We start from the raw sequence: 27,185 nt of genomic DNA, 5'->3' as shown, positions 1-27,185 counted from the left end.
ATGTGTTTCTTAAAACACGAACAAATGTGCCTGGATGCACGAGACACTTGCTCAGAAGCAGATATGTAATTAAACACAAGCTCTTGGCTCTGCATTTCCTTTTCTTGAAGCTCATGAAGGGCTGGGGCTGCTCTGGCAGACACAGTGTCCTGGAGGAATGTAGGAGATGTCTGCTCCCAGGTGAGCTGTTCAGCTCTGGCACCTCTAGCAATCCACATCCATTTTCCTCCTGCTATATTTATGCATTTCATTTCTGTGTTCAGATGTGATCTTTGGTGGTGCTTTGGCTGCCATCAGCCTGTGAGCTTGGGAGAAGAAAAGACAGGAGCCATCACCATGGCCGCCAGACACACCCAGATGTGCAGCAAAGGGAGATTCCAGTGGGGAATGAGGTCCTGCTGTTAGACCCACTCCAAATATTTTCATCTCTGCTCATATCTGGGAAATGTAGTAACAAGTTCCTGCTTTATTCTAGTGCTTTAATTCAAGGACTTTTGTGAGCTAAAAACATTGAAAATGCAGACTAAACAGCAGAGTATTTTGCCACTATTTCTGGTAGTTTTGTCCCAGACATTTGGTTTCAGATCTGTGATTTCCTGTCGAGAACACACAAGTGTGAAATACTTGTTGATCCGTTTATTCATTTGCCTCCTGGCTGATCATAGCCATTTTGACAGAATGGATAAATTGACTTGCTCCTTGTTTTTTTTTTTGGTTTTTTTTTTTTTTCTTCCCACATGCTTCTCTATCAGCCTGGAAGCACTGCCCTGGCTATCACTCCTACACCCTCACTTTACATTCTGCACCCTCCTTTTAGAGGCTTGCTAAGCCAATTTCACACAATACCCAGGTTGTCTGAAATGCCACAAACAAACTCTTGCTATAGCAGCTTCTGCAACTCCATCTGCCAGATGAAAACAATACAAAATATTTAGAGAAATTATTTTTGAACAATTCAAACTCAATGAATACTATACATGACTCTTTATAACACAAGATATAGCTAATAACTGCACTTGGTTTCTTGGGGCAGGACTTAGCCATTTATCTACAGCACATCTCAGCAAACCTTCTATTTTTCCAAATCATGAATAAACACTGCAATTTGGAAAGGGGACAACTCTTGATCATCCTCATTGAGGAAATGGCAAAGACAACAGCTTCAAGTGATCAGGCAAAAGCATGTTACATCAGTAGAAGATTTTCAGTGCAAAGTAATTTCAGCAGGCTAACAAATGAGTCATTTTTCTCCTACAGATATGTAGCAGGACAGTGCATTAATTGATGAGTCCTTTATTGCAAAACATACTGTCTCCCTCTGGAGAGGGAGGTTGGAGCAAGGGGATGCTGCACTGTCAGGAAAAAGCTGAATAATGCAAACTTGGCACCACATAGTAGCTAAATGTTGATTCATGGAAATTATGAGACATTCAAGGGGACAGGGCCCAGGCTCCAAATTACGCTCCACTCTTGTATTGCCCCTGTGTGATTATAGCAAGTTTGCATAGAATTTGCTGCTCCCTTCTTCTAATTGGATTCCTGCAAAGGGCATTTTGCTGTGCCATGAGCTTGTCACTTTCTATCCTCCTTTAACTCCAAACCACTCAATTAATATTAAATTCCAGTTATTATAAAAGCATTTGTTTCTACCCACACAATGCAATCAGCAGCCATCTCATTAATATTAATTTCCCAAAATGGCCCACTGATGTTAAGATCTCAGATACAGCAAATAACTCTGAAAGGAGAAAACATGTGAGGTCTAGAAGGTCAAGACAGAACATGAGTTGTAACAGAAAGTGTTAAACTCATATGTATTTAACTCATTCTTTACAGAAAGCTCAGTGAATATAAGAAGACTGCTGGAGAGCAATGACAATGTCAATGTTAATCCAGTTACCAGAACAAAATAGAGTGAGGTTGCCAATACATCTCTCTCTGGGATGGGAAATTGCTGTATTTGGCACATCAAGGGAAAAAATTCTGGAAAGAGGATGGAAGAGGAATGCTTATCCCCTGCTTTATTTCTCCAAAGAGGTGAACTGCCTACTTTCCACATTTATAAAACACAAACAAAACCCAAAACACAATATTGAGAACTGTGGATAACCTTAAACCTTGGGCTAAGGTTAAAGTCCCTTTTCCTCAGAATCCTTTTCTGTGCTCATCACACAGGAAATTAGCACAGCTTGTCCCAGCTGTACAGTGCAGAAGCCCCACTGGACTCAACACTCACTGTTCAGGGAGTGAAAGAGAAGAAGGCTGCAGATGGGTCTAAGTGTTTTAAAAATGCTGGTGTACAGCTCAAATTCCTTTGCACATTTTTAGCACAAGGAAGCATTGGTAAAGAAAGAGAGGATCCAAGTGCAAGCTCAGACCCTAGAGACAGCACTTCACTAACACACAGCATTTCACTAACACACAGATTCTTCATTGCCCCATGGGCCCAGCTGCAGCTTGGTGAAATGGGATCATTTCCCCTGTGCTCAGCCGTGCCCAGCTGTTTCCTCATGCAGAAAGATCCTGAGAGTGAGATTACACAGCCAGACACAGGAAGATGAAGCAGCAGCTGAGAATGTGCATCAAATGCAGTGATCTCTTTTGCTCTCTTATTCTCTACACTTTGAATAAAACCAGGCTGCAGGGACACAGGTCTCTTTCTAGTAGTCTCCACCTGAACCTTTAAGCTATACAACAGGGGACTTGTTCTCTGCAGCTCTGTGGCTAACAAAACCACACGGTGAACTCTCACCTTCTGCTATCACAAAGACCTCAACTAATTCCCTGCAGCACATCAGCACTGCCTTTGAAAAGGTCCAGGCTCTGCAAAAAAACAGGTGGAAACTACTTATGGGCTTTTAAAGATGACAGGGATTTCCTCACAGAGATGTCAATACAAATATTTCTTCTTCCCATCAACGTTTTTTATTAATCAGAGCACACATGGCAACTCCCTACGTGGCACCACTAAGGGCTCACCCCATCAGCATAAAACCTTCCAAAATGATCACCTTGGGTTTGCCACTGGGCTAACAATGCTTTTATACCTAGAATTAAAGAGATGAATTGACAGGGCCTTGGCAAATCAATATGCAACAGCAGGCACCTAACTGCAATACTATTTCACTGGCCCTTTTCTTCCCACAGATTCCTCCCACGTTCACAACAGGGTATGGCTCAGTAAACCAGAGAAAGGAGAAAGGACCCCTGTTATACTGCTGTCACCTTTGTGCTTTGCTTTCAGGGCTCTCTTCTTCCAGATTTTGAAGTACAAGCATATTTTGGATGCACAGCAAAGCTCCAGCCACAGGCTCTGGCTCTGAAAGCCAAATACACTTCAGACAGTACAGAGCCCATCTAAGTCAGGTCCCTCCATCCTGGTCTCTACAATCACATTATATGGAACAGAAAATTCCTCACCACCCATTTTCTTGATGCTGTTTGTGTGAGGACCTGAGTGAAATTATTCCCTCAAAGAACTGAACTTGTATTTTTACCATCGAGACTGTGGAGCAGTTGTGAAGTGCCCAACCATTTCTGAAGAGCCATTGGGGACCTGGTGCCAGCTCCTTATCCACAGATGACAATCATTACCATAAGCAGAAGAAAAAGGCTTCTGCCCTCCTGACTGCAGCCAAGTGCTCCACAGGAGTTGGCTTTGCAGTGATAAATGTCACGTTTACAATGGGTTTTGCAACATGAAAGTCCATAATTTGCTTTCCAGGGACCTGTGCTTGATTATCAGGAGAGTCAGAAGCATACACTGAAGTCTAATGAATAGAATTAACACATCATTTAAACAGGGAGTAATATGTATGCAAATGAGAAAAAGTTAAAAATAAGAGTTCAAGCCATAATTTCAGAAAACGTAGACTGCATCCTTATGAAATATGGATGTTTCAATTCACCTCATATCTTTACATCTATGTTAACTGCTTTGCATGTGAACAATAGGGTGCATCAAGCCCATTTTGATTTTTATATTTGAACTTGGACTAATAAAATGGATTATATTGAAACATGAATAATATATATGCTAATTAAAGACTACATTTAATGATATAAATAAAGACAAAGACCAACAGAGGCTAATTTCTATTTGCAAATTTCCTAATTACTGTATTTTCCTTTAGAAAGCAGAAACTGTATTTCCATGGTCTCAGGAAAAAGAAGACAATCTTTTCTTTGCTCAAATTATTTAAAAAAACCTTTCATCTCTTTTATTCTTTAGGATTGATCTCCACAGAGACAATTGCTTTGCCTAGATAGATTCAGTATTAAATAGCACCCAAGTCGAACAATGGCGATTTGTGCATGCAAATTGTGTCCTTTAATTATTAATTTTTTTCTTCTAATAAGGAATTACTGCAAATAAATATAAAGTTTATAAACCATTCCATACCATAAACATGTTAAGAATAACTGTGGCAGATGTAAACCTAGTAAATGTCCTTGGCGCTTGAAAAGCTGTTCATCATTCTCTCCCTTCCCCTCCAGGTCCCCAAAAATAGAACAAGGACACAGGACAATTGTACAGTTGTAGGGAGACAAGGTATTAGCAGAAAACATGACTTCTGTCACACAAGACCTACAGAAAAACCTGCTGAAAAATAAAGGTTGCAGGAAAAGCCCTTTTAAGTTAAAAGGTTTGCTTCTTAAAGTGAGGAAAGTGATGAAAACCAGCTCATTCATATGAGTATGAAGCCTGCAATGATATCTAGGCCAGGAGAATATTTTTTTGCTGTTTTCTAAATGTTGGTTCTGTGGATAAAGTCCAGATTCAGCCTTAACTGACTAAACCAACATTTGTAGTTTGCTTTTCTGAGCCTGCAAAGCAAACCCATTTACTCCCTGATTGAAACAGCACACTTGAATGCTTCAAAAATAAGGAGCTGTATAAATGGGCAGAGACTTACTATTGTGGTACATTTATGTCCCAAGCTTTTATTAAAAAGCAAAACAAAACCCAACAAAATAAATTGAAATAATAAGGCAGGTGTGAGCACTGGCTCTCCCCAGCTTTCACTTCATGTCTGCAATACCAGTTGCTGTTGCAGATGAACACTGAAAGTTAGGAAACTTTAAGACTCCAGAGAGTAAATGATCATCATTTTTAATGATGATGTAGTTCCTACAAAATGTGAGGAATTTAACCTGCACTCACTGGAAACCTTCTGATAGTGGTTAAAAAATAGCTGTGGAGAGTGAATCACTGTGCAGAAATCCATCCATTTATCTAATAATTTGATCAGAAACATAAAACAATTTTGAACCTTCAGGGAACAGAACATTTGTCATTATTAAGAACTGTCTATTTGACTTTTTTTAACATTAATGATATTTTTACAATTCAAATTTGGCTCATTTATACTTTATAAATTTGTAGGACAATTCAAAAAGGTTTTGCTCTTTCTTGGAGAAGACGGGGTTTCCAAAATATGAAACAACCCACCAATCAAGACCCAGGCATGCTGCCTACGCCTGTTTCAGCTTAAAACTTGGAACTCAAATGGATTTTAACCTTGTAAGTCAATAGAGTAAAACACATGCTGTTTATAGCAATAGAGGAACTGTTTTCTTTTAAACCAACCAACTCAGCAGTCTACAATAAATGAATGAATTCCTGTACTTGCAACATCTGCAATAGCAGCACAACATGTTGTGCATTCCAAGGCCTTGTTTTCCCCCAAATTGCACAGGTTTTAAGAACAGTAAAATGAAGTTCACCCCTGCTTGTTATTGTTTTACTAGTTTGCTGGTTCCCAGTATTTATCCAAGCAGCTAAGGTTGCTGAATTGATTTAATATTCTTACCCTATAATTTTACACTCAGACTACATCCTGCTGTGAAATAGCTGGTGCTAATGTTAGTCCAAATGCTGCCATGGGACTGAGGACAGGATAGGGCCTTTCAATAGCTATATTTTATGGTTACAAGGAGAGAGAAAAAATATAATTTATCTGGTTGCTGTGGTTAATTCACAGTTTCACAGCAGAGGTATACTGTTCCCTCAGGGTACATCTAGCTGTATTATAGGATATTTCATTCACAGTTTGTCTGAGACATTGCTCTAGCTCTGAACCTACCAGTTTATGAGAGCGAATCTACTCCAGAGATACCTGCATACACTTTAACACATACTCTTACATACTAAGAATAGTATAGAAAAGAAATTAACTAGCAACAGATCAATTGACAATGAGGATGCAAATTGTTTCTTTGAGCTGGAAGGGGAACAGAAAGAGTGCAACAATTTCTTAATAGAGCCTTCTTTTCATAAAGTGATATAATTTCAGAAAAAAATAATTTGTAAAATTTGTTCATCTTTTAAAATATCTCACAGCTTTAAAAGTCAGATTTCAAAAATTTTAAAGCTGCATAAGAGTTTCCTCTACAGTAACTTAAAACAGACCCAGTAGATGAGTCGGAGATGCCAGTGGTACCTGGCATCCACTACCACTGTAGTTATGAGAAAACCCACACTCCTCATGGCATATTATTTCTGAGCATTCAAAAACCTCTTCTTAATGGAGATTAATAAGACTATTTTGATATTTTAAAATTATTTATTCAAACTTATGCATTGAAAACTATTAAACCAGCAACTGCACAGATAAAATCTTGTTCATTTTTTTTCCAGACCTCACTGTTACAAGAGCACTGGGGAAGGCATTTTCAGAGAAAAAAATATGTCTGCAATTAATCCATTTAATTAGTTCCACAGAGACAAAACAGTAAGATCGATTGCAGCTGTGCAGATCCCTCCTTGCCTGACCTCAGCTGCCCTTGCCCGTTCTCCTTTGCTCTCTCTGCAGAAGAAGGTATTTTTGGAAATGCTGAGGAAATTCTGCTACACCTCTAAACAAAGCACTGAGGAGAGGTGTCAACAGTAGTTTTCCAACTTGCTGCCAATACTTTTGCATAAGCTTCACCTGGGGCAAACTACAGCATGAATGTCTCAGCTCTTATGGGACACATCATATAGCAAATTAAAAATAAAAATTATACTTTTTGTGTTTTGGAGTTTTCAAGGTCACCGACATGATATTTTGAATTCTAGTCTTCCACACCCAAAGCACATATTGTCCTGTTGTGTGACTCATGATTGCATGCTTGACATTATCTTTCAAAATAAAGGTGATGCACATCGAGGCTTCCACCGAGGTCAGTGGCCACATCCATAAAAGTGCCTGCAGGAAGATGTTCACGCAACTGACCCATAAGCTTCAGTTTAAGAGTGACAGGAAAGCTTCTAGCCTGTGATTTACAGGGCAATTTATCACACTCTACCACTCCTCCTCTCTTCTCACACTTCCATGTGTGCTTTAAAGGGGGCACTGCAGGACTGTGGAGAACAGGCCTGGAAGCTCCTGTGGGGGATCAGACTCCTGTGGTGTATCCTCACTGGAGCTGCTTAATCTTGCCTGAAACCTAGAAATGATGGAAATTCCACAGACCACCACTTTATTCTCGTTCCTATCATTTCCTGTTTCTAATGTCCAACCCAAGTTTCCCTCTTGCTGTAATTTAAACCAAAGGCCCCTCACATCTGCAGCACAATGGGGTCAGAAGATCACGGATTCCTTGCAGACCCCTTCCATGTACTCAAGCACTTGCCTTCCCTGTCTGCTAACAGCCCTGCCTGCCCCACCTGATGCAACAATCTTCCTTGCAGAAAAGGTGAATCACATAAAAAAACCCAGACTCCTCTCTTATTTACACCTGGAGATACATCAGGCTGCTATAAAACTGTATTTGCTTTTTATTTACAGGACAGCTGAGAGGAGAACACTGATTCATGAAATTCAGATGAAGGCTGGCCATATGGGACACAGGAAGAAGCTGGCTTCAAATATCTAGCAAGAAGAAATTTGGTATTGCAATTACATACTCCTGAGAACCTATTTAAGATGATACAGGTTCCTCAGTCATGTGGACTCGAATTTACAATGCCAAAGTCTGCTGCAGTTGGCAAAAGTTATTCAGGAATCACTCTGTTAACACCAGTGGGGTGGCTCAGGTCTAAACCTGAAGCAAAATCTAGACAGTCCTATTTCCTTGAAATGGGACATTCCTGGGTTGGAATGTGCTTATTGATTTTGGTCCTGATGCCCTACAATTAGAATTAAAAGCACTATTTTCTGAGCTTTGTCAATATGCTGATAGTTCTGGAAATTACCGCTGATCTGCATTTAAGCTTGGCAAAGACCTCTTTTATTTCTCATGACAAAATATGTTGGTTTCTAAAATGGCAGGCCACTATTGGCCACACCAGAAAGGAAATCTGATCTTGTAGAATTCTGTTTTGTGACAAAAAATTAAACCTAGTGTTAATTAAAAAAGAGTAAAAGTAACAGGCAGATAATGAGAGAACATGCCCCTTTCCACAGTCAAGCTCTTAACAGATCATCCAGCATGCTTAAAAAGCAACTTTCCATCTGCAAATCTGTCTCTCTCTCTTTTTTGTCTAATGAGCCTGAGTTAGTCTGTTCAAAAGCCCAAATGGGCATCTGGGGCCAATTGAGCAGCAGGGGATCTGTTACCATAACAACTGACAACTCCCTTGATTTCAGAAAGGCCCTAAAGTAGACTTTTGGGAAATGGTCATGGAACAGGAAGTTGGGGAGGGATGGTTGCAGGTGCAGGTCCTGGGCTCCTCTGCCTCAGCCCTTCCTACACGGAGCCAGCCCTGTGTCCCACCAGCCTTGGGAACCAGCTGGGCTCAGCTCCCCAGCCCCGTGTCCCACCAGCCTGTGGACCAGCTGGGCTCAGCTCCCCTGCAGAAGGGGACAATAAAACCCCTGAGCCAACACCGTGAAGCGCAGCAGCACACTCTGGTTTGGTATTGGGCCCTACCTGGGGCTCTTGCCCCAGGCTGTGTCCTGCTGGATGAAACAGCACAGATGCCTCCAGAGAAGTTTTCATATTGATTTTCCTCATAAAGGAAGAATGATGAGCGCTGAAAGTATGGTTCCAACAGCCAGAACAAGCAACCAGAGGCTGCCCTGAGCATCCAGCCTGAAAGTGAGTGCCTGACGTCAGCAGAGAAGATGAGGATCCCCAGAGTGGGATAAGAGGGAGCTCATCACAGGCCTGCTCCCTTTTAATGAAAATGAGCAGCATTTTGAGATACTAAACACAGAAGGGGCCAAGATTCAGTATCTTTACCTCTGGCACTGGCAAAATCACACGCAACCTGATAAGAGCTGAAGTGCTTTTCCTGCATTGCCTGAATTGAGAGCAGATCAGAGGACTCCAGATCAGGCTAGGCTGCATCCCATTTACCAGGCAGTGATCTGCCCTGTCCCCACCCCTCAACATATGAGACTAAAAGTGGCCATTCCCAGAGGAAAACAACGGCATGCCTTGTTCAGTATGAGCCAGGCACAGCTGGGCACTACAAAAAGAGATGGAAGCTGCAGAAGTTTCAGGTATGCCACTCACCTCCACGTTTACCCTTGTCCCCCTGGGGAGCTGCCCGTCTCCAGGGAGAAGGGAAGTCTCTTGTCCTTGTCAATTCTCCTCAGTGCCTGTGGTGACACAAGCTCTGGGGCACTGCCATCGCCAAGATGAGCACAGGTGCCTGGATGTGTCCTCAGGCATCACTGAGGACAATGTAGGGGTGAGCATCCCCATCCATCCTTCTCATTCCTGCACTGTGCTGCTCTCTCAGTTGTGCTGGTACAGCTCTGTCCTGTTCTACATCAACCAGACTGGGAGCTAATCTGGTTTAGATCAGGACATGAAAACTCCTCTCATTTTTTTAAAAAGGTTTTTTTTAAAAAAACATGGATTATTTCACAATCCAGCTCCTCACATGGTTGTACAAACATTTGCAATGGGATCAGAGAGGGCAGAACAAGGGCAGGAACAGAGGACCCTGCCTGAACTGCTGCTGCTGAAATAAATACTCATGCAACTGCATCTGAGGCATTCTTAAAATTAACACCCAGGGTCTCAGAAAGTGTTACCACTCAACATCCTCCATGGGTGAGAAAATGAGAAGAATCACAAACATTTTAGGGTAAGCTGAAAGAAGCTTTTATCATTGTAAGCGAACAATTTTACAATGGTCTGTAAATTTGCAATGTTCCTTTTCCAATCAGTACAGTAGATGAACAACACATTGTGTACTCATAAAATAAACCTAGAGATAGGTTCAAATAACAATTTCAGCACTTTTTACAACCTGGTACAGGCAGAAGTTTTTTGGGTTTTTTTTCCTCCCAATTAAATTTTAACACTCTCTTAGCTAAGCAGCTGTGCAAGATCCCCAGAATTTAACACCAAAAGGTAGTATTCTGAGGCATGGTTATTAGACATGGTAAATATGAGGGTTCTTTATGTTGCAGCTTTTGTTGCTATAATACAAGGTGAATTACAAATACAGCTGACCAGCCTTCTTCATTGCTATTTCACCAGTATCAGAACTCAGATGCTGAAATATTGAATACCTGAGCCTGCTTCCAGTGAGAGCTTTGCCACTGAGTTGAACAACAATACTCTCAACCCGTAAGTGACTTGGCCTGAGGTCCCACAGAAATCAATGACCAAATCAGAAAAAAGAGCACAACTCCTGAGGCTCAGTGTGATTTCTCCTGCACAGAAAGGTACTGCCAGAGAAGTACAAGGCTCTGTCACAGGACTTGTCCCAATGATTCTGTTCAGTTTGATAGGATGCTTAACAAAAACTTAAGAAAACTCTGTCTACTAAATTCTATAGGGTTTTGCCTTAGCAAAATTAAAGACATCTTTTTCCCAAGCTGTCTCATATACACACACAGCTATAAAACAAGCAATGCAAGCTTGCTTGCTCTTTGAAAGGCAGCAGCTGCGTTGTTCCAAAAATCCCCCTGAAAGTAAACATATTAGCACTGTATAAACAGCTTGATTTAATAAGAAATGCAGTACAATATTCCCACTTTGTCTTTGGGATCATGATGTTGATTGTGGCAATAATTCAAGGTGAATTATGGTATCTGTTCAGAAGAAAGAAAAAGAAAACTCTCCAGCTATAGTCGTGAATGAATTTCTTCCTCTTAGCTGAAAATGAGAAATGGCTATAATTTAGTTCTCATTTAAAAGTTGCTGTTGGCTAAACTCTAAAATCTTAATTGCTTCTTAATATTCTCTGCTTATTTTTTCCCTTTGAAACCACAGTCTATAGAACTGTAGAGTTTAGATTAAAAATCAGAATGAAAAACAAAGAGTGGAAGGTTACAACACTCTCCTAAAATATGTTATTTTCCCCTCAAAGGACAAAACTTGCTGTGTATCAAAAATATTTCAGCTGATTTCCTGACTCTAGTCACCCTTCTGCACCTGTGTGAAGATAAAAGCGACACTGACCCTGGGTTTATCCCTAAATGTCAATACTCAGGACTAGTTCAATTTGCTACAGAATAGAGTGGAAGAGACATGTTTCAAGCCATAACACAGCTCAGCATCCTATAAGAACTCATCTTGCTGCAAAAAACTGAAGTCACACTCAATCCCTAAATAGTTTGGAGGTCACTACCGAACACACCCTGCAGTTCTTGGAGCTCATAGCAAAGGCTGTGAGAGTAACAGTGGCAAAGACTGCAGACAATCCAAGTCAGATTTTAAAATGACCTTGAAGATCTGCAGATGGATCTCATGATACTGAGTCTGGGTATAAAATCACAGATGCAAAACAAATGCCCAGAAATGCAAAAAAAAAGTGTTTGGGAAACAGCACCTCATGACACCCACGTTTTAATGGGCTCTAGACGAGCTAGCAGTGCTCCAGTGAAGGTCCTAAAATCCCAGGGTGCAGTTTTCAAAAATACTCAGTTGCTGTCCCTACAGCACACAATTTCAGGAACCAGTATGAGGAAAGAAAGTAGAAAAAGAAGCACCATTGTGCCACTGCAAAAGTGAATGGTGAATCCATATGGTGAGTAAAACAAGAATCTGGTCTCCTCACCTTTTCTGTCTGCTAAGACTCAAATTCTCAACTTGGTGCTAAAAGAAATCAATCTAAGCACTAGAGGTCCTGGGAGCAACAGTCCCCTTCATCATGCCCATGACAGCTCAAGGATCAGCCAGGCCAGCCTTTCCTCAAGAGGAATCAAAGATGCACGGAAGCAAACTGAAGCTGCAGCATCATTGTCCCTCCTGCCCCGGGAGCCCAACTACCAGCAGCCCACAGCGGATGTCATGGCTCGTGGTCACCCTGTGATTGTGCTCTCCTCATTTTTCTGGGATAAAAGGCAGCACAATTTTTGCAGCTTCATTATGCTGACCTAGTTTATCTTCCACTCTACCAACTTAAAATCACACAGGCCTCTTTGTGCAGCAGTGCCATTTAAAGTACTGAATCCAGGAAACGTTAGTAGAAAGGTAATTCAGAGCTCTGCTTGCCTGCAAGTTCCCATCCCTTTTCATTATCGAGATGGCCACCACACAAAAAAGATGGAAGTGACCCTTTCTCTTCAATATTAGTCATATTCTTTCACCATTTGTCCAGGATCCACATGAAAAAGGAACTGAGAACAGCAAATTACCTCTGCAAATAAGCGAGTCTTGTTCAGAAACGGCACAGATAATTTCCAAATATATTCAGTTACAAGAAGTCTCTAAAACACAGCATGGAAACTCAACAGATGGAAAAAGGAAATCTTCATCAAACAATGACAGTCTCCTTTTCAAATAAAGGGAACAGAAAATGAAGCTCCCTTACAAGAAGTCTTCTTCACAAAACTTATTTCTTTGCTGTATCACGGAATGAGCCACAAAGAGACCAAACAAAATTAATGTTTTGCCAAATCTTCCCAAGCTACTTCTCTAACTCCTTATTTTGGATAATAGGGCACTGATAAGATGGAAACAAGCAGAAGGCTCTGCTTCATTGTTCCACTTATGTCACCACTGGCCTCAAATCCTCTAATTCCACAAATGCTCAAAAAAGCAAAAGCAAAAATAAAATTTGTTTTACCCTCACAATGCATTGCCAAGAACAACGATATCTCTTCTGTTTCCTCTAGTTCTCTGAGTTTTGATTTATAATGTTTTTTTCAACACCAAAACAAAGTACTGCTGTGCAAGAAAAGACCCCTTGGTCTAGCACGCCTGTCCCCTTGAGGGTTATCCTTTCATCACAAGTGTTTCTCTGCTGTGCACTTCAATACCATGTTTCCCTTTCTGAAATATCTGTCTCAAACTCATTTTCATGCCAGTTGCTTTGATGGTGTTATTCAGCAAATTATTCCATATGTTGCCCATAACATCTTAAGCTAAGTATTTTTTTCTGAAAATGCAAATTACTGCTCCTTTCAAACTTCTGAATTAGAGTCTGCAGTGCTTCAAAATCTCTTTTTTTCCTTACTTTAAAACACTCACAGAGGTAAACATTTTATTTTTTTTCCTGAGGAAATGCAACCACACTGCAAATGAAATGCTGTGCTGCTGCTTCAGTGACATGGTCTGCACAATGTGAAACGTTACCTGGAAAGATTTGTGTTCTAGTTGCTTGTTGATTTATCCTAAAACACATGTGTATGTTTAATACACTCTCTGTATTTGTTAAAAATCCTCAGAACTACACACAGATTATTTGAAGGCAGTACATACGTCCTCTCAAATTTGTTTCTTTATTTCTTGCTTTATATTTATCAAAAAACTTTTGACTGCTACATTACATAATTTCCATGTCTCTATTAATTTTTAATCTCCACCAACTTTAGTATCTTTTCAAGGATGGTATTGTTACTCTTTGAGCAAATTAAACACAAATTTTACAATTATTTCTCTTGCTCCACTAGTGAAATTGCAAAGAAATGGAAATGTTTTGCAAACAATGATAGTACCAATATTCTTCTAGATAATAGCTGTTACCATTGTATTTCAAAACCTTTCTGCCTTAGAAGAGAATTTTGTATCAACACTAGATAAATACTACTAATCCTTCATCCCAGTGTTTTGAGATATACCATATCCTTCCAGGACTTGCCTGTGAATATGTGAATGAGACCAAGTTCAGTACATCAAATAAAGACAATATGTATTGAAAAAACAGGATGATACAATGGGATCTTTAGAACCCTTCCTTTTTCAGCTTTTGTGCATATACCACTGCAATTTTTATTCACCATCTTACTGCAATGATGTTAATTACTTACAAATGTTAATAGAAATTATTTTCACAAGACTATTGTTGTCTACTTATTAATTCTTTCAAATGTTCTCAGCCTCAACAATTGGGACAACTAATTGTCAGCAAAATGGGTGTACTGAAAAATAGCTTGGTACTTTTTAAAATGGATTCTGGAAATATAATGATCAATGGGCTGGTATTTCACATCAAAGCTACTTTATCCCAATTAATCAGATTTTGAAGTAATTCCTAAATATCTTGTACGTGGCTTATCCCTGGTTAATGTTAACTTCCAGACAAATGAGGTGGCTCTGGGTTCTGATTTTGACATGAGCAGGTGCTCCAGGGTTTAGTTTACTCTAAATCAAATGGAGAGGGATTTGTTGATGCTAATCCCGGTCTCCACCACTGCACCAATGCCCACTAGTGTGAATGACGGTGTCTCTTTGTAAGAGGCAATCTTTACTTTCAAGACCTTGGAGGCTGCACTTCTGAACTCTTCACCAATGCTAGAGATTATAGCTGTGGAATGTGAAACAAGCTTACCCCACTTTATTAAGTACAGTCAAAGGAAGGAAAGAACTGCATACGTATACAGAGGAGGTCTGTGGCACAGACTCCCATGAAACCAAGGCCAGTCTAACTGGGCTTTTCTCCCACAACCACCTTTCCTGAAGGCCAAGACAAAGATAATTTTTTACAGCTACTTTAGAGGGTCTAATTTTGAAAATATTTGTCACCATTACAGCTGGCTCCACCACTGGTAGAACTCTACCAAGCTCATTTTCATGACAAAAAATCAGTATTTAAGACCGCTGAATAGTTAACTGACAAAGCTTTTCTAGCACTCAGAGAACAATCTAATGCATCCATCACCGTAACTTCTAATAAAATAACAAAACACAGGACCACATTAAAAGCACCACCTGGAATGTGTTTCAAATCCTAATCAGTTTCCACTGATCAGGAAACAGGCTCACCTCCAGTAGACAAGCACAGCGATGAGAAGAATGAGGCACACGAAGGTCAGTGCTGAGACCACAATGAGTGGGATGATCCATTCCATTTTACCAGGAGAAGGTCTCGTGGCCATGCTGGAGCTGTTCTTGCCAGCTGTGTGTTAAACACATAACAAACCAAATCACTGGGTGGAAAAAAAGAATTACTGTATGGAAAAATGTGTAAACAAAACAAATAGCTTATCCCTTTTACATGCTATGAGTAAACAGAGCAGAGATCCTCTAACTGCAGGGTGGGACTCCATTTGTCTTCAGTCTGAGACATGAGAGCACAGAAGTATGGTGTTTATTGCCACATATGGCTAGGATTTTACTACTGCCTGTAATTACGGTCTCTTAGACACTTTTAGGACTCTTTCGTGCAAGCACCTATTATCAGATGTAGAGTATCCCACTGAGCCAATGCTGTGCTCTGTCACCAGTGTTTGCAGATAAATGTACTCTGTTTCTCAACAGTGCAGGACAGCCCTGTTTGCAAAGCTCCGTGTAATACTTTGCTTTAGAAATAAATTTCTTGGTAACTATCTTAAAATAAAAAATCCTCAACATGTTGGGTGTCATGTCACATCATTTGCAGAATTGTCACAATCTGGTGGGTTACTGCATATGAAAGCACTTTTTAGCATATGGATTGTCAAGATGGGTGGATGAATGAATGGATAGGATGTGTTGTAACTGACAGAAGAAATCATTATGCCACAGCTTTTGAACAAAATTAAAGTTCGTCAATACCCTGAGATCTGGCTGAGTTAACTCCACTTCACTTTTTGCATGACATCTCACTAAAATTATTGTATCATATATAAGATGAATATCTAGAAGTTCTGCAAGTACTGGAGCCAATGAGCATAGACACTGCACCAGTGTATTTCAGAAGACATCTAATTTGTGCAAATTCATGTAGACTTGATGAATAAATTGTTTTAGACAGAATGATAAAAGGAAAATGCAGAAGTGGATTTCATATCTTATTCATGTTTCCTAACAAACAGGCAGTGGTTGATCAATACCTGTCAACAGGACATAATGGGAAAGGATTAGTACAAACAGTTCAGATTTCAAGGAGGATTGAAACATGCACACTTGACTTCTACTTTTAAGCCTGTGTGAGTCTTTCCTTACCAACATGCTTCCTTGCCCTCATTCAATATTGTATTATCATAGCTCCTGAAACTGCTGCAAATCCTACCAGAAGAACATAATTGCCTTTTCACCATAGGCAGGCAAAACACAGATAATTGGAAGTCACCAGATGTCACATAACATGAAGTCATACTCTATTTTAATAGCATTTAGATTATACTCCTCCATAGGCAGGAGTAAAATTCAACTAACGTGGAAGTAAAGGTTAATTGTAAATGCTTTTGCCTGACTGCTGAAAACAGAGCAAGGCTGCAGGCTGCTGCAAGCCCAGCAAGAAATCTTTCTAGTTTTGAGAACGAGGCTGATAGAGGTAATGCCCTTTAGGAAGCAGCCTAAATGATGTGCTAATCAGAAGGATGTTTGGGGGAAGTGAACGTGCACTTTGATTGAACATCTTTGAATTCCTTGACTAGCAAAGAATAAGGAAAAGAGCAACCTCCAAATTAGAGCAAAGGCTTATTCCCTGTATTTGCCAAACTTATGAAATGCTAAGTCTTGAGGCATCAGTTATTACCAGTGCATTTCAAATCATTTAAGAGCAGGAAAAAGTGTAAGCCTGTGAGGTGTTACTAATCAGAATACTAAAAGGGACAAAGCAAAACACCACGTGATGTAATGAAACTTTGTAGGAGAGTCAAATAGTCCAACCACCTTACATCCATTAGGGTGTTGCTTCAGTTCTCTCCAATGACAATATTCTGTTTAGTTTCACCTCCACATCTTTCAACACAAAACCATATGTTTCTGTTTGCATGGGAAGAAAATTGAATTCTATTGTAAGCACAGCATGGGCTGGAGTCCCAATGCACACTGTTAAATTCTGCAGTGCTCATGATGCTCCTCTTAGTCTAGTGTGGAGAACACACAAATCTGCCCCTGCCAACTCCCTGTACCACAGATGTGAGGAGAAGAGAGTGCTCAGTATGCTGAGTGCCAGAATAGCAAATACTAACACTGATGGCTGGCCCCGAAATTCCAGTTGGGAATGCCCAAGCAGTGATGTGCTTCAGAAGAAAACACATAGTTCCTGTGCTGGCTTTGAGGAAAAAGTCTAAGGCGTTTTCCACTGTTTAAGTAATGTGTTGTGAGAGCTTAAACAAACCAGTGCCAATAAAACTTGTACAAGAATGCCAGCTGGGGCCAGAGGTAGAGCAGTGCAGCTGGAGAGCTGGTGTCTGTCTTGAGTGTCATGGCAGAACAGCCTAAGAAAAGCCAGCATGCTGGAAAAAGATGCAATAAAAGCACACACACACACAAAAAGACAGATCTGGGTCTCTACAGTTTCCTGTTCTCCCATATAACAAAACAGTATGAAATAAAAAAATAGTCACCATTTCATTCTTTTCCAAAGCAAGAATGTCAAGCCCTGGTAGTGTCAACAGCATATCCTTGTAACAGTGCCCACCATAAGCTGTACTTGGCAGGGGATGGGGGAAGCTTAAAAAACGGACTAGGAAACTCCATTTTTGCTAAGAAATGTAAACAGTTTCCAGTGGCATATGCCTTCGTTGAATTAATTCAGTTTGCCTTTTACTGGCTTGGAATTCATCCCAGTAGGAAGGAATAAAAATTATTACAGCATATCTGTTTCAGGAGGTCCCGCATGATACAAGCCCTGGCACAACTAAACCTACTCCTGTGTCTGGAAAAGTCCATAACTTCTGTGAACCACCCATTCAGCAGTTCCACCCAGGCACTGCATGGATGAGTCCTGGCACAGGGAGTACTGGATGGCATCAGGCAGCCAGGGAGGCTCTGGCAGTGCAATTCTTGCGTAAAGGTCAAGGTAAGAAAGACGCATTCTAGAGTTTGTGAAATGTGCTTTTTTTCTGTGTATTCTTGGAAAACAGTTCCTGAGAAAAGAAACATGTTTATTTCCCTAAAGCAACACTGCTTGCTATAATAAGCAACCATAGCTGTACTATATAACCTATCTACTTTTATCATTCCTTGCCATTGCACAAACTGCCAGGACAAAGTTCTGTTTGTTGTACCATTTCAGATACCATTAACCAAAGAAAAGCCCTGCTGCTGAACTGCCTCAGACCACAGGGTCTCCTAAGAGAAAGTCAGCTTGCTCATCTTTCCCTTGAGTAAATGAAGTTATGAACTTATACAAAGGTACTAATTAATAATGGAAAATAATATTGGCCATATTATTAAATGATGAAAAGGCTTAAAGAAGCCATGTTTCTTAAAGAAGTATTACCTTTGATACAAGCTTGTATCATGGTGCAGCTGTTACCCCCTATTTCTTCAAGGCCCTCCTGCAGTATTCAAGCTTACAGGCTGTGCACTACTAAGCATGGCTTTTCACTGCTTTGTAACAGATGCCAATCACATTTAATCCTATATCTGAAATTCATAGTTTGCAGGCATTAAATAATTCAATTCTTTTATTTTCAAGCCATTCTGCTGTTTGCTCTTGTAAGCTGCCATGTACATCTCTGAAGATATTTAAAAGCTGTCTGGACACCGTCCTGATTAAAGTGCTATAGGGAACCCTTCTAGAGCAAAGAGACTGGACTAGCTGACTCCAGTGGTGCTTCCCAACTTTATAAACTCTGTGATTCTGTGTGAAAATGGCTGAAGTGCCACATGAAAATACAGCTTAATAATCCTTGCTGCAGATGGAGAAGAATTACACAGATGTTTAATTATGCTAATGAGGTAATCCCTAAAAGGCTTTTGTAACCTCAGATCTGGCAAAGACTGCTCTAAATCCCAATATTCAGTCTTTGTTAAATGCATACATCAGGCTTGAAATTTAACCCTGCACATCAAGATCTCTCTGTCTCTAAAATGCCCTCTCACAGGAGGAACTCAGCAGAGGTGGGTGAGCACTGAGGGATGGGAGGACCTGGCTGAAATTTGGATGAGTCAAACCCATCTCTCTGTCCTCAGTCCCAGCTCACCACTCAGGCTTTTGCCCCTACCCCACAGCTATTACTTTGCTTACAACACTCTAGTTGTAAACTCCAGTAAAAAAAGACAAAGGACCTGTTCAATTGTCTGGTACAATCAACCAAAATTCTGTGGGATAGTATCTGCTTTAGCCTGATTAAACTGAATCATCCTGGGTTTTATATTTTTCCCTTGCTTCTTTTTTTTCTTCCCCCTCCCTCTTTTGTGAGAGTATAATTTTAATTGCCGTTTTTCTGATTTTCAGGTTTCAGAGACACAGACAATGCTGAGCAGCTGTGTGTGTAACAGTTGCAGCTCAAAAGTACAATTAGTCTAATGTGGGCACCAAAACAGAGAAAAGGATGATCAGGGAAATGAAAGAGAAGAATGCAAGCAAGCATTCAGTGACAGAAGACAATCATTAGCATTGGCCAATACCACAGTCAGAAAGAGGCCAGTGCCATTTGGAAAGTAATGACATGGCCTCAGGAGAGGTGTGTGTGTGTATGTACGTGTGAAGTAAGCACTAAAAGAAAATGAGCCCTGCTGCACTAATTGGCCTCGCACTTTCCCTGTAATTTCTCATGAGTTCCCTGTTCTCCTCTAATCATGCACACTCATGAGTACTTCCTTCTTCAGTTATCTCCTTACAACTGCTAATTTGATGCTATATAATTAATTTTACAAATGTACATTGTTATGAAACAATTTTCTACTCTTTAACTTTCTATAAAAACATTTTTGAAACCTTGACAGCTTTTAAAAACCTGCTTTTAAAAGATGCAGAAGAGAAAAGATGCCAGAAGAAAAGATGCATCTAAAAATGTTTCTGCCCTCACATTGGGACAGAGTAAACTGCAAAGTAAGCAGAGATGCTTTCTGCTTACTTTGGAAGTGGCCTTAACAGCCTTAGCTGTGCTGCTGCTCAGGAATCCTTTCAGACACTTCTGGCAATGCCCCCTTGTCTTGATTTCAGGCTTACCTTGTTATGGAAAACCTTTAAGGCCCTTTCTCACAGGTAGAGGTCTTGCTATGGCTGGAGTTTCACTGAACTCAGCTCCTGGCATGAATTAGGTCAGGTCTGTCTGTATGAATTGCAAATTTCCATCTTAGTGGGGAAAACAATTAAGCTGAAGCAACTAGTCTTAGGCTTTGTACTAGTCTAATTTGCCAGCCTGTGTCTTTGGTAACCTAGACCCAGCCTGGAGCAAAGCTCCTTCTCCTGCTTTCCCAAGTGTCTTCTCACAGGGTAGCACTCCCAACAGTCCCCCTTCCTAACCCAAAGGTGATTAGGGCAGGTGGAGGTTGAAAACTGCCTGACAGACATCTCAGACCATATTCAGTGGGAGCACTGGCCTTTGAGGGTTTCCAGCTGAGGGGTAAGAAAAACAGCAGTGTATTTAAAACAAAAATCAGCACAACCTGTAGCAGGTTTCTCAGCTTCTGCATTGTTAATCTGATCTCTGACAGAACAGTTATGATTCACAGCATTACAGACTGGTCAGCATTTCTGTAATAAATGCTATTAAAGACTGGTTTTAGCTTTGTTTTTTAAATTGGTTCTGAGCTATAAATGAATGCACAATATCTGCATTTTTGTGTTTATCAATGTGGGGAAAAACAAATATGCAAGGCTTTTCCACACTACTTTAGAGCAGCTTTGATGGAAAAAGAAAATTATAAAACACTCTACAGATTAGCGAAAGAAACAACAGTAGTAAAAACCCCCAGAAACAACAAAGAAGTACACTATCTTATAAATGCTGTGGTAATAAAGATAATCACTCAAACAAATGTCTAATAAATATATCAATCTAAATCTAAATAAATAAATCTCAAGTAAATCCCCATGCATGTGCTCCATCTGCCTACTGCAGTTTTCCTCACCAGTGCCCGGAGCTCCCCAAGCAGGAACACGTGTGGACATTCCTCACGGCGCATTGGGAGCACCATGGGGGACCAGCTTGCAGAGGCCTGTGCAGCAAACCCTGACCACAGCAGCCTTGGTGCACGTGCAGATCACCTGGGCAGGCTTCCAGGAGGTTGTATTTGCTGTGCACACACTGTGGAGCTGGTACATACATCCAGAGCTGGAGTGTACAGGAGCACTGGCAATTCTCATCAAGACAAATAGAAAATATGTGAACTCTGCCTAGTTAAGATTTTTTTTTTTCCAAAGAAAGTGCCTTGTTTTGGAAGATCAGAGAATGTAGGTTTTGTGTTGAGAAACAAACCAGCAATGATCCTTGATTTGGGAGAATATCTCAAAGCCCAGTCAGGGAGAATCCTGCAGATAAACGAAATTAGCTAGAAGCACATATACCAAACTTCCTATGAATGCCAGTTCAGCACAGCAGCCGCTCTTCCAAATTAATTTCACAGCTACAGTTCATTGTATTCCCCTACCTTTTTCTTTTCAACGAAGTTCTTGATGTAGCACGTTGGGAGTGAAAATTTTTCCAGATTTTCTCTTCCAATAAGCTACAAAGACCATGAATCTCTCCCAATAAAAGGATGTTCCTTTCCACTCTGCTCCTCCACTAACAACTTGTGGGGCTGGGTCCTGTGACAACCTGCCAATCGGATGTAGCCAGACACCACAGAAATGCTGTATCTACTGGAAATCAGTAAGGAATTTATATTGTGCTATTTTCCAACATTTATGCTGGTAAAAATGGTTTCCCTGAAGACCACTCACCTGGGTTAATGGTGATGAATTTATTATCCGAGGGATATTCCTCTGGAAACCTGTCCATCTTTGGAGGAGGATTTCTTGTTGTCTCTGGTCTTCTTGGGATCTTTCCCAGGTACAGTTCGTCGGTGAACGCTGGTGGCACTTGGGTGGAAGGGAGCAGCTGGGGCTGAGTGTCGGCTTCGGCAAAGCTCTCCTTCTCGGCACCTCCAGCCGTGGGGGCAACATTTTGGTTTGGCACTTCTCCCGGTAGGGTTTTATTCCCTTCTTCCTCAGCAGTCCTGTTGGGGGAAGCCACGGCCACGCTGGGCTCTGTGCTATTGTGCGCCTCTGAGGCTGCCGTCGCCCTGCTTTTCTCCTTCTTTTCGGCATCCTTTTCTTCCTCTTCCTCATGCTCCCGCTCCCCGTCCTCGCTCTCACTCTTTTCATCCTTCTCCCCTTCCTCGGCTCCCTCGCCATCCTTCGTCAGCGCCGAGTCCCGCTCCGGCCCTGGGGAGGCGGCGGCGGCCTCGGTGGTGGCCACCACGGCGCGGCCGGCCTGCTTGCTGGGGGCGGCGGCCGCGGGCAGCCGCGTGGGCCACACGCTGCTGGGGAAGGAGGAGATGCCCCCGCCGCTGAAGCCCAGCCCTGCCAGCAAGGTGCTGGTCACCACGGAGGCCACGGTGGCCTGGCTGCCACTGGAGGAAGGGCCCATGCCCGTGGCCATGGACACGAAGGAGAAGGGGAGCCCTGAGGAGGTCCAGGTGGAGGAGCCGGAGCTGATGGGAGCCATGTCTGCTGAGGAGGCAGGAGATGCTGTGGGCTTGAGGAGATCATCGGCAGCGCAGGGGAAGAAAACACAGCAGAAAGCATCAGCAGGGGCCCAACAAACCACTTGGGGTCATTCTCTTGCTTTTCCCTCCCTTTTCACACATATGCTAGTCTCCTAAAACCAGAGATCCAACACCAGCTGGATGAAAGGCTGAGCCAGGGCAGAACATGCCACAGAGCTACCAGCAAACCACAAAGAGAGGAAACCTCCCTGCCTTCACCACATCATCGTTAAAACCCTCTTTATCCTTATCTTTATTTTACATCAAGACCTTCTCCTCCCACATCACTACAGACTTGTGAGTAACGTTTCCTCTTGGGGTGAGAAGAATGTAAAGCAGTTAAATGAGTTCAGCTGCATTACTCATAGTGCTTTAATCCTCAGAATACAGGAGTTTAAAAATACAGTGTTACATAACAGCTGTCCCAAAATAATGGCTGCCAATATGAGCATCCATGGCTGGTGGGGCTGCTCTGACAAGGAACTCTGGCTCTTCCCACGCACATTGTGATGGTCTCAAAGGATACTATTTTTATTGCCTTAATTTACCCATCAGGATTATTCTCATAAGGACTAGTGTTGCTATGAGGCATTGCTCTTAGAAGTTAGAAAAGAACTGACCAGCTGGGCACTGCTGACGGACTTGGAGAGCATCAGGAGCCCTCCAGCAAGCCACCACCACATCTACCAGGACCTTCAGGCTGTGACACCCATGTTTTCCACATCCACAGGACTCTCCCTGGCCACCACCAGTGAACAGAAGGCAGGACTGACAGTGCCTGCTTCTCTGAGAGAAAGCAGGTGATGAACTACGGACTTTGCATCCTCTGCAGCCTGCCAATATTATTCTAATGTCAACCCACTGCATGCAAGAGGGTCCTGCACACATGTGTGTGCTCTGCTGTAAACAAAACCCCTTAGTACACACACAAAGAACTAAACCTTGGTCTGTTCAACAAGGAACTAGTCCTGAATTACATGTGGAAAAAGAGACTGAAGTGAACTGTCTAAAGACAAGGAATAATTCTGTGGAAGAGTTGTGTCAGCGGTTCCTCTGGACAACCTGACCATTCTCTCTCTCTGAATTACTGAAAAATGTCTCACATTACTGAATTCATCAGCAGGAGGACCATTAGCTAGACAGGTACGCACCAGATGAGGACAAAAAGGGTTAAATAGGTGCTGCTGAACATAGAAAAAAAATGTAAAATGTTAATTTTGGAAACTGAAATTTGTAACTTTAAGGTATTTCTGCATCTCTCTGCAATTCCCGGGTTCAGACAAGCCGTGTAGTTGAAATGCTGCAGCAAACCAAGCAAGACTGCTTTCTCACATTATTTTTGACCAGCTGCAATCAAGAAAACCTGAGATCTCAGATGAAAACCTGTGCTTTAGAGATTTCAAGCCAAAACTTTAAATAAGCATCTAAACTTTCAGATACTTATCAATCTGAATCCCTAAAGCACTGTGAGATTTGCTTTTTGCTGGCATGAACAGTCTCAAAGCTGGACTGAGTATTAAAATTTGACAGCAGATTTTATATATCTAGAATACCTCTATACATCATTAAACAAACATAAATCATTCAAATGCAAGCTTTGTATATGTTATTTGCTTACTAGGGAGTATATCAAACTGGATCAGAATAAAACCAGAAGCAATGTACTTAGAGTAAATTCAATAGTATGAATCCAGACCACAAATCTGACTGAACAACTCAGTACAATGGATGCCAAGATATTTAGGTTATGGATAGTTTATAGCTTATTTATATTAAATAAACTAATGAGATGGTTTCAAAACTGAAACAGTGAATTCCACTTTTACTGTAAATGTACCAACATTTCTGATTCTGGAACACAAAAGTTGGCCTCAGTGACTTGGTACAGTCTCACCTGAATTAAAATAAAACAAAGACATTGTTCAGGCTTTGTTCACACAGTAAGAGGTATCCTTAAAGCACTGGAAGAGCAAAGATGCTGTGTGTGAGCCTTATTTCGGTTGCATATACTTCTGCTCATGCAGTTAATAAAATAAATTAAATTTATTTCCACAGCCATCATTAAGATGTTACAAATCCCCTCTAAATGGGTTGAATACAGATTGAGGAAAACTTTTTAACACTTGATTCTCCAGTGGTCAAATCCTCTCAGAGCATGAGGCTAGAAAACCATTTCATATTGGAACTGTATTTTATGCGGTAAATCCTTCTGTGACAGGTCTGGACACCCTTTCCCCAGGAAAGCTGGGTCCTGCTGCAGATTTCCAACATCGTGCTGCCACCTGGTGGGAAACGTCCCCAAATCCCCGCTCCCTAAACCCACGACTTACCACTCCTGTCTTCACAATTCGGGTCCCCTCGAAAATTCGAGTGGTGTTAGCTGGGGAGGGAAGAAGAGCAGAGCGTCAGGGCAGGGGAGGAGGCAGAGGAACCACTGCTGAACCACTGCTCACTGCAGAATACAGGTACAGGGCTCAGCCTGGAGTAAAGGCAGCTCAGCTCTTTGGGCATTACTCACTCACTCTGCACTTGTGTCTAAACACAGACTTGCTTGTCATTAATTACTCAGACCTGGCAATGCTGGCTTACTGACAGGAAACAAATTCTCTCCTTCAACCACAAGCTGGATGAAACATCCTGACTTGCACAGGAAGCAAGAGTAGCTTGATTATAATAGGTTTTTTTTCTCTGTCCTTATAATATTATCATTATTTATTGCTATATATCTGAACTACAACTACTATCAACCTCTGATAAATGTTTTGAAAGCTCAAGTGGATTAATTAGGTTAGATATTTGGTACAGCCAGAGATCAGAACAGCAGCTCCTTTTTGGGGAATTGTAGGAGGAATCCCATCATCTCTCACACTGCACATGTGTGTATCACTTCCACTGCATTGAATACTGGGCAAGAGCTGGGCTAGAGTATCCAAAGGATCTCCTACAGAGCTGCCAGTAATGATTTACTCCTAACTGTGATTAAACAGTTATTGTAGTCAAATTTCAAAGAATTTCCCATTCCATCATCTAGTAAAAGATAAGCAATACACCAGTTTCTAACTTCTGCCTGGCACTTGAAAGTGAAGTCTAAAACATCATGCTGAGGTACCAAGAACAGAGCTCCACATGAGTTGTGACTTGGACAGGACACTTGTCTGATCCTGGTCTCTCTGCCACCACGACAGAACTAAACCATGTCCATAGCTTTACATCCCTCAGACACTAAATGCTAGAAAAGCAGGATCAAAACCCCTATACTTTCTGAAAATTACACTGAAAAATACCCCTATCATTTTGTTCCATATACAGCTTCAGATCCAAGTGACAACTCTTTGTTTCATCCTAAGGATTTAAACTTTTAACTCTCTGCTTGTTTTATTCCTCCATTACCCATTTTGAGGTTTATGCATCTATAAGCTGGAGTGGGAGGGAATGCTCTCATCAGAGGCAAAATTTGCCCTACTTAATAAAAGATGTCATAATAAATTCCCAGGAAGGAGCAAAACTTTAGCACTTAAAAAAACTCTAAAATAATCAAGTCTTTCTACCAAATCTCAGCTTTACCACATTTCTCCAATAAACTTAAAAGGAATCTATGACAAAGGACACCTTATCATCTAGTTCTTTTGATTTTCTTTAAATATGTATGTTTTGGAAATCACTGAGGTTGTGTGCGTGGTAAAACCTGGATGTCTCCACGTGTGGTTGTCAAGGTAGGACTGATCTCCTTTCCTCTTTACATAAAACAGACACAGAGCAGACTCACATTCTGTTATAGCTGTGCCTCTGATGCATAAGCAGTCTCTGATGAATTTGTTTTAGAAAACTAGTACCAAGAAAAGCTCTAAATTCTCCTAAAACCTGACAAAACCTGACAGTGAGAGGTGTAGGCAAACCCTCCTTACTGGAAATGAGATTCAGATCAAGTCACCAGCCACAATATGAAATTAGCATTGTCTACATGCAATCAAATAACTTCTGAAATAACTTCAAACCATATTGCACTCTGCAAAGAAAATATTAAACAAACAGAGAATAGTTCAATGTAAAAAATTGTATGTGGTTTTTTTACCTTGAAAGAGCATAGTCTGGCTAAAGTCACTACGCATTTCATTTCGGCAAACTGCTTGAACTCTGAACAGATAAAGGATGTCAGGTGAGACATGGCTAATGATGGCCTTCTGTTTAAAAAAAACAGATATTATTCAGTTTTTTACCCCCACAGTACTGTCCAAGATCAGTTTGAAATATATAAAGCATTGTGCTAACACAGAACATTTATGCCAGGTAAGACAAGCTATATTTCTACACAAAAATATTCAGTGGTTCCCTGGAGAGGGCAAGACTGAAGGATGAAGGGATGCACCCAGACACCGTTGACTCTGCCCATGAGAAAGAAATGAACATGTCCCACATTTGTTCTCATGACAGTCTTCATACCTCAGTGTCTCTGCTCTCCTCAAAAGAACTTAAAACTCAAGTCATTCACCTTTTACAGC

At 41.2% G+C, this 27,185-nt stretch overlaps 1 protein-coding gene across 1 annotated transcript in view; it reads right to left on the bottom strand.

Moving 5' to 3' along the window:
- Nucleotides 1-27,185, bottom strand: part of PTPRG (protein tyrosine phosphatase receptor type G) — a 392,251-nt gene that overhangs the window by 53,531 nt on the left and 311,535 nt on the right. Inside the window, exons 10-13 of the mRNA XM_039734146.1 lie at nucleotides 26,759-26,867; nucleotides 25,017-25,066; nucleotides 21,881-22,676; nucleotides 15,097-15,229 (exon numbers count right to left, since the gene is read on the bottom strand). Of these exons, the coding sequence (XP_039590080.1) occupies nucleotides 15,097-15,229; nucleotides 21,881-22,676; nucleotides 25,017-25,066; nucleotides 26,759-26,867 (1,088 nt within the window). The remainder of the gene's footprint in view (nucleotides 1-15,096; nucleotides 15,230-21,880; nucleotides 22,677-25,016; nucleotides 25,067-26,758; nucleotides 26,868-27,185) is intronic.

The sequence above is a fragment of the Passer montanus genome, unplaced genomic scaffold (genome assembly GCF_014805655.1).
Source record: "Passer montanus isolate IOZ18808 unplaced genomic scaffold, ASM1480565v1 scaffold9, whole genome shotgun sequence".
NCBI lineage: Eukaryota > Metazoa > Chordata > Aves > Passeriformes > Passeridae > Passer > Passer montanus.
The sequence above is the reverse complement of the archived record's forward strand: the minus strand, read 5'-3'. Positions and strand labels throughout refer to the sequence as shown.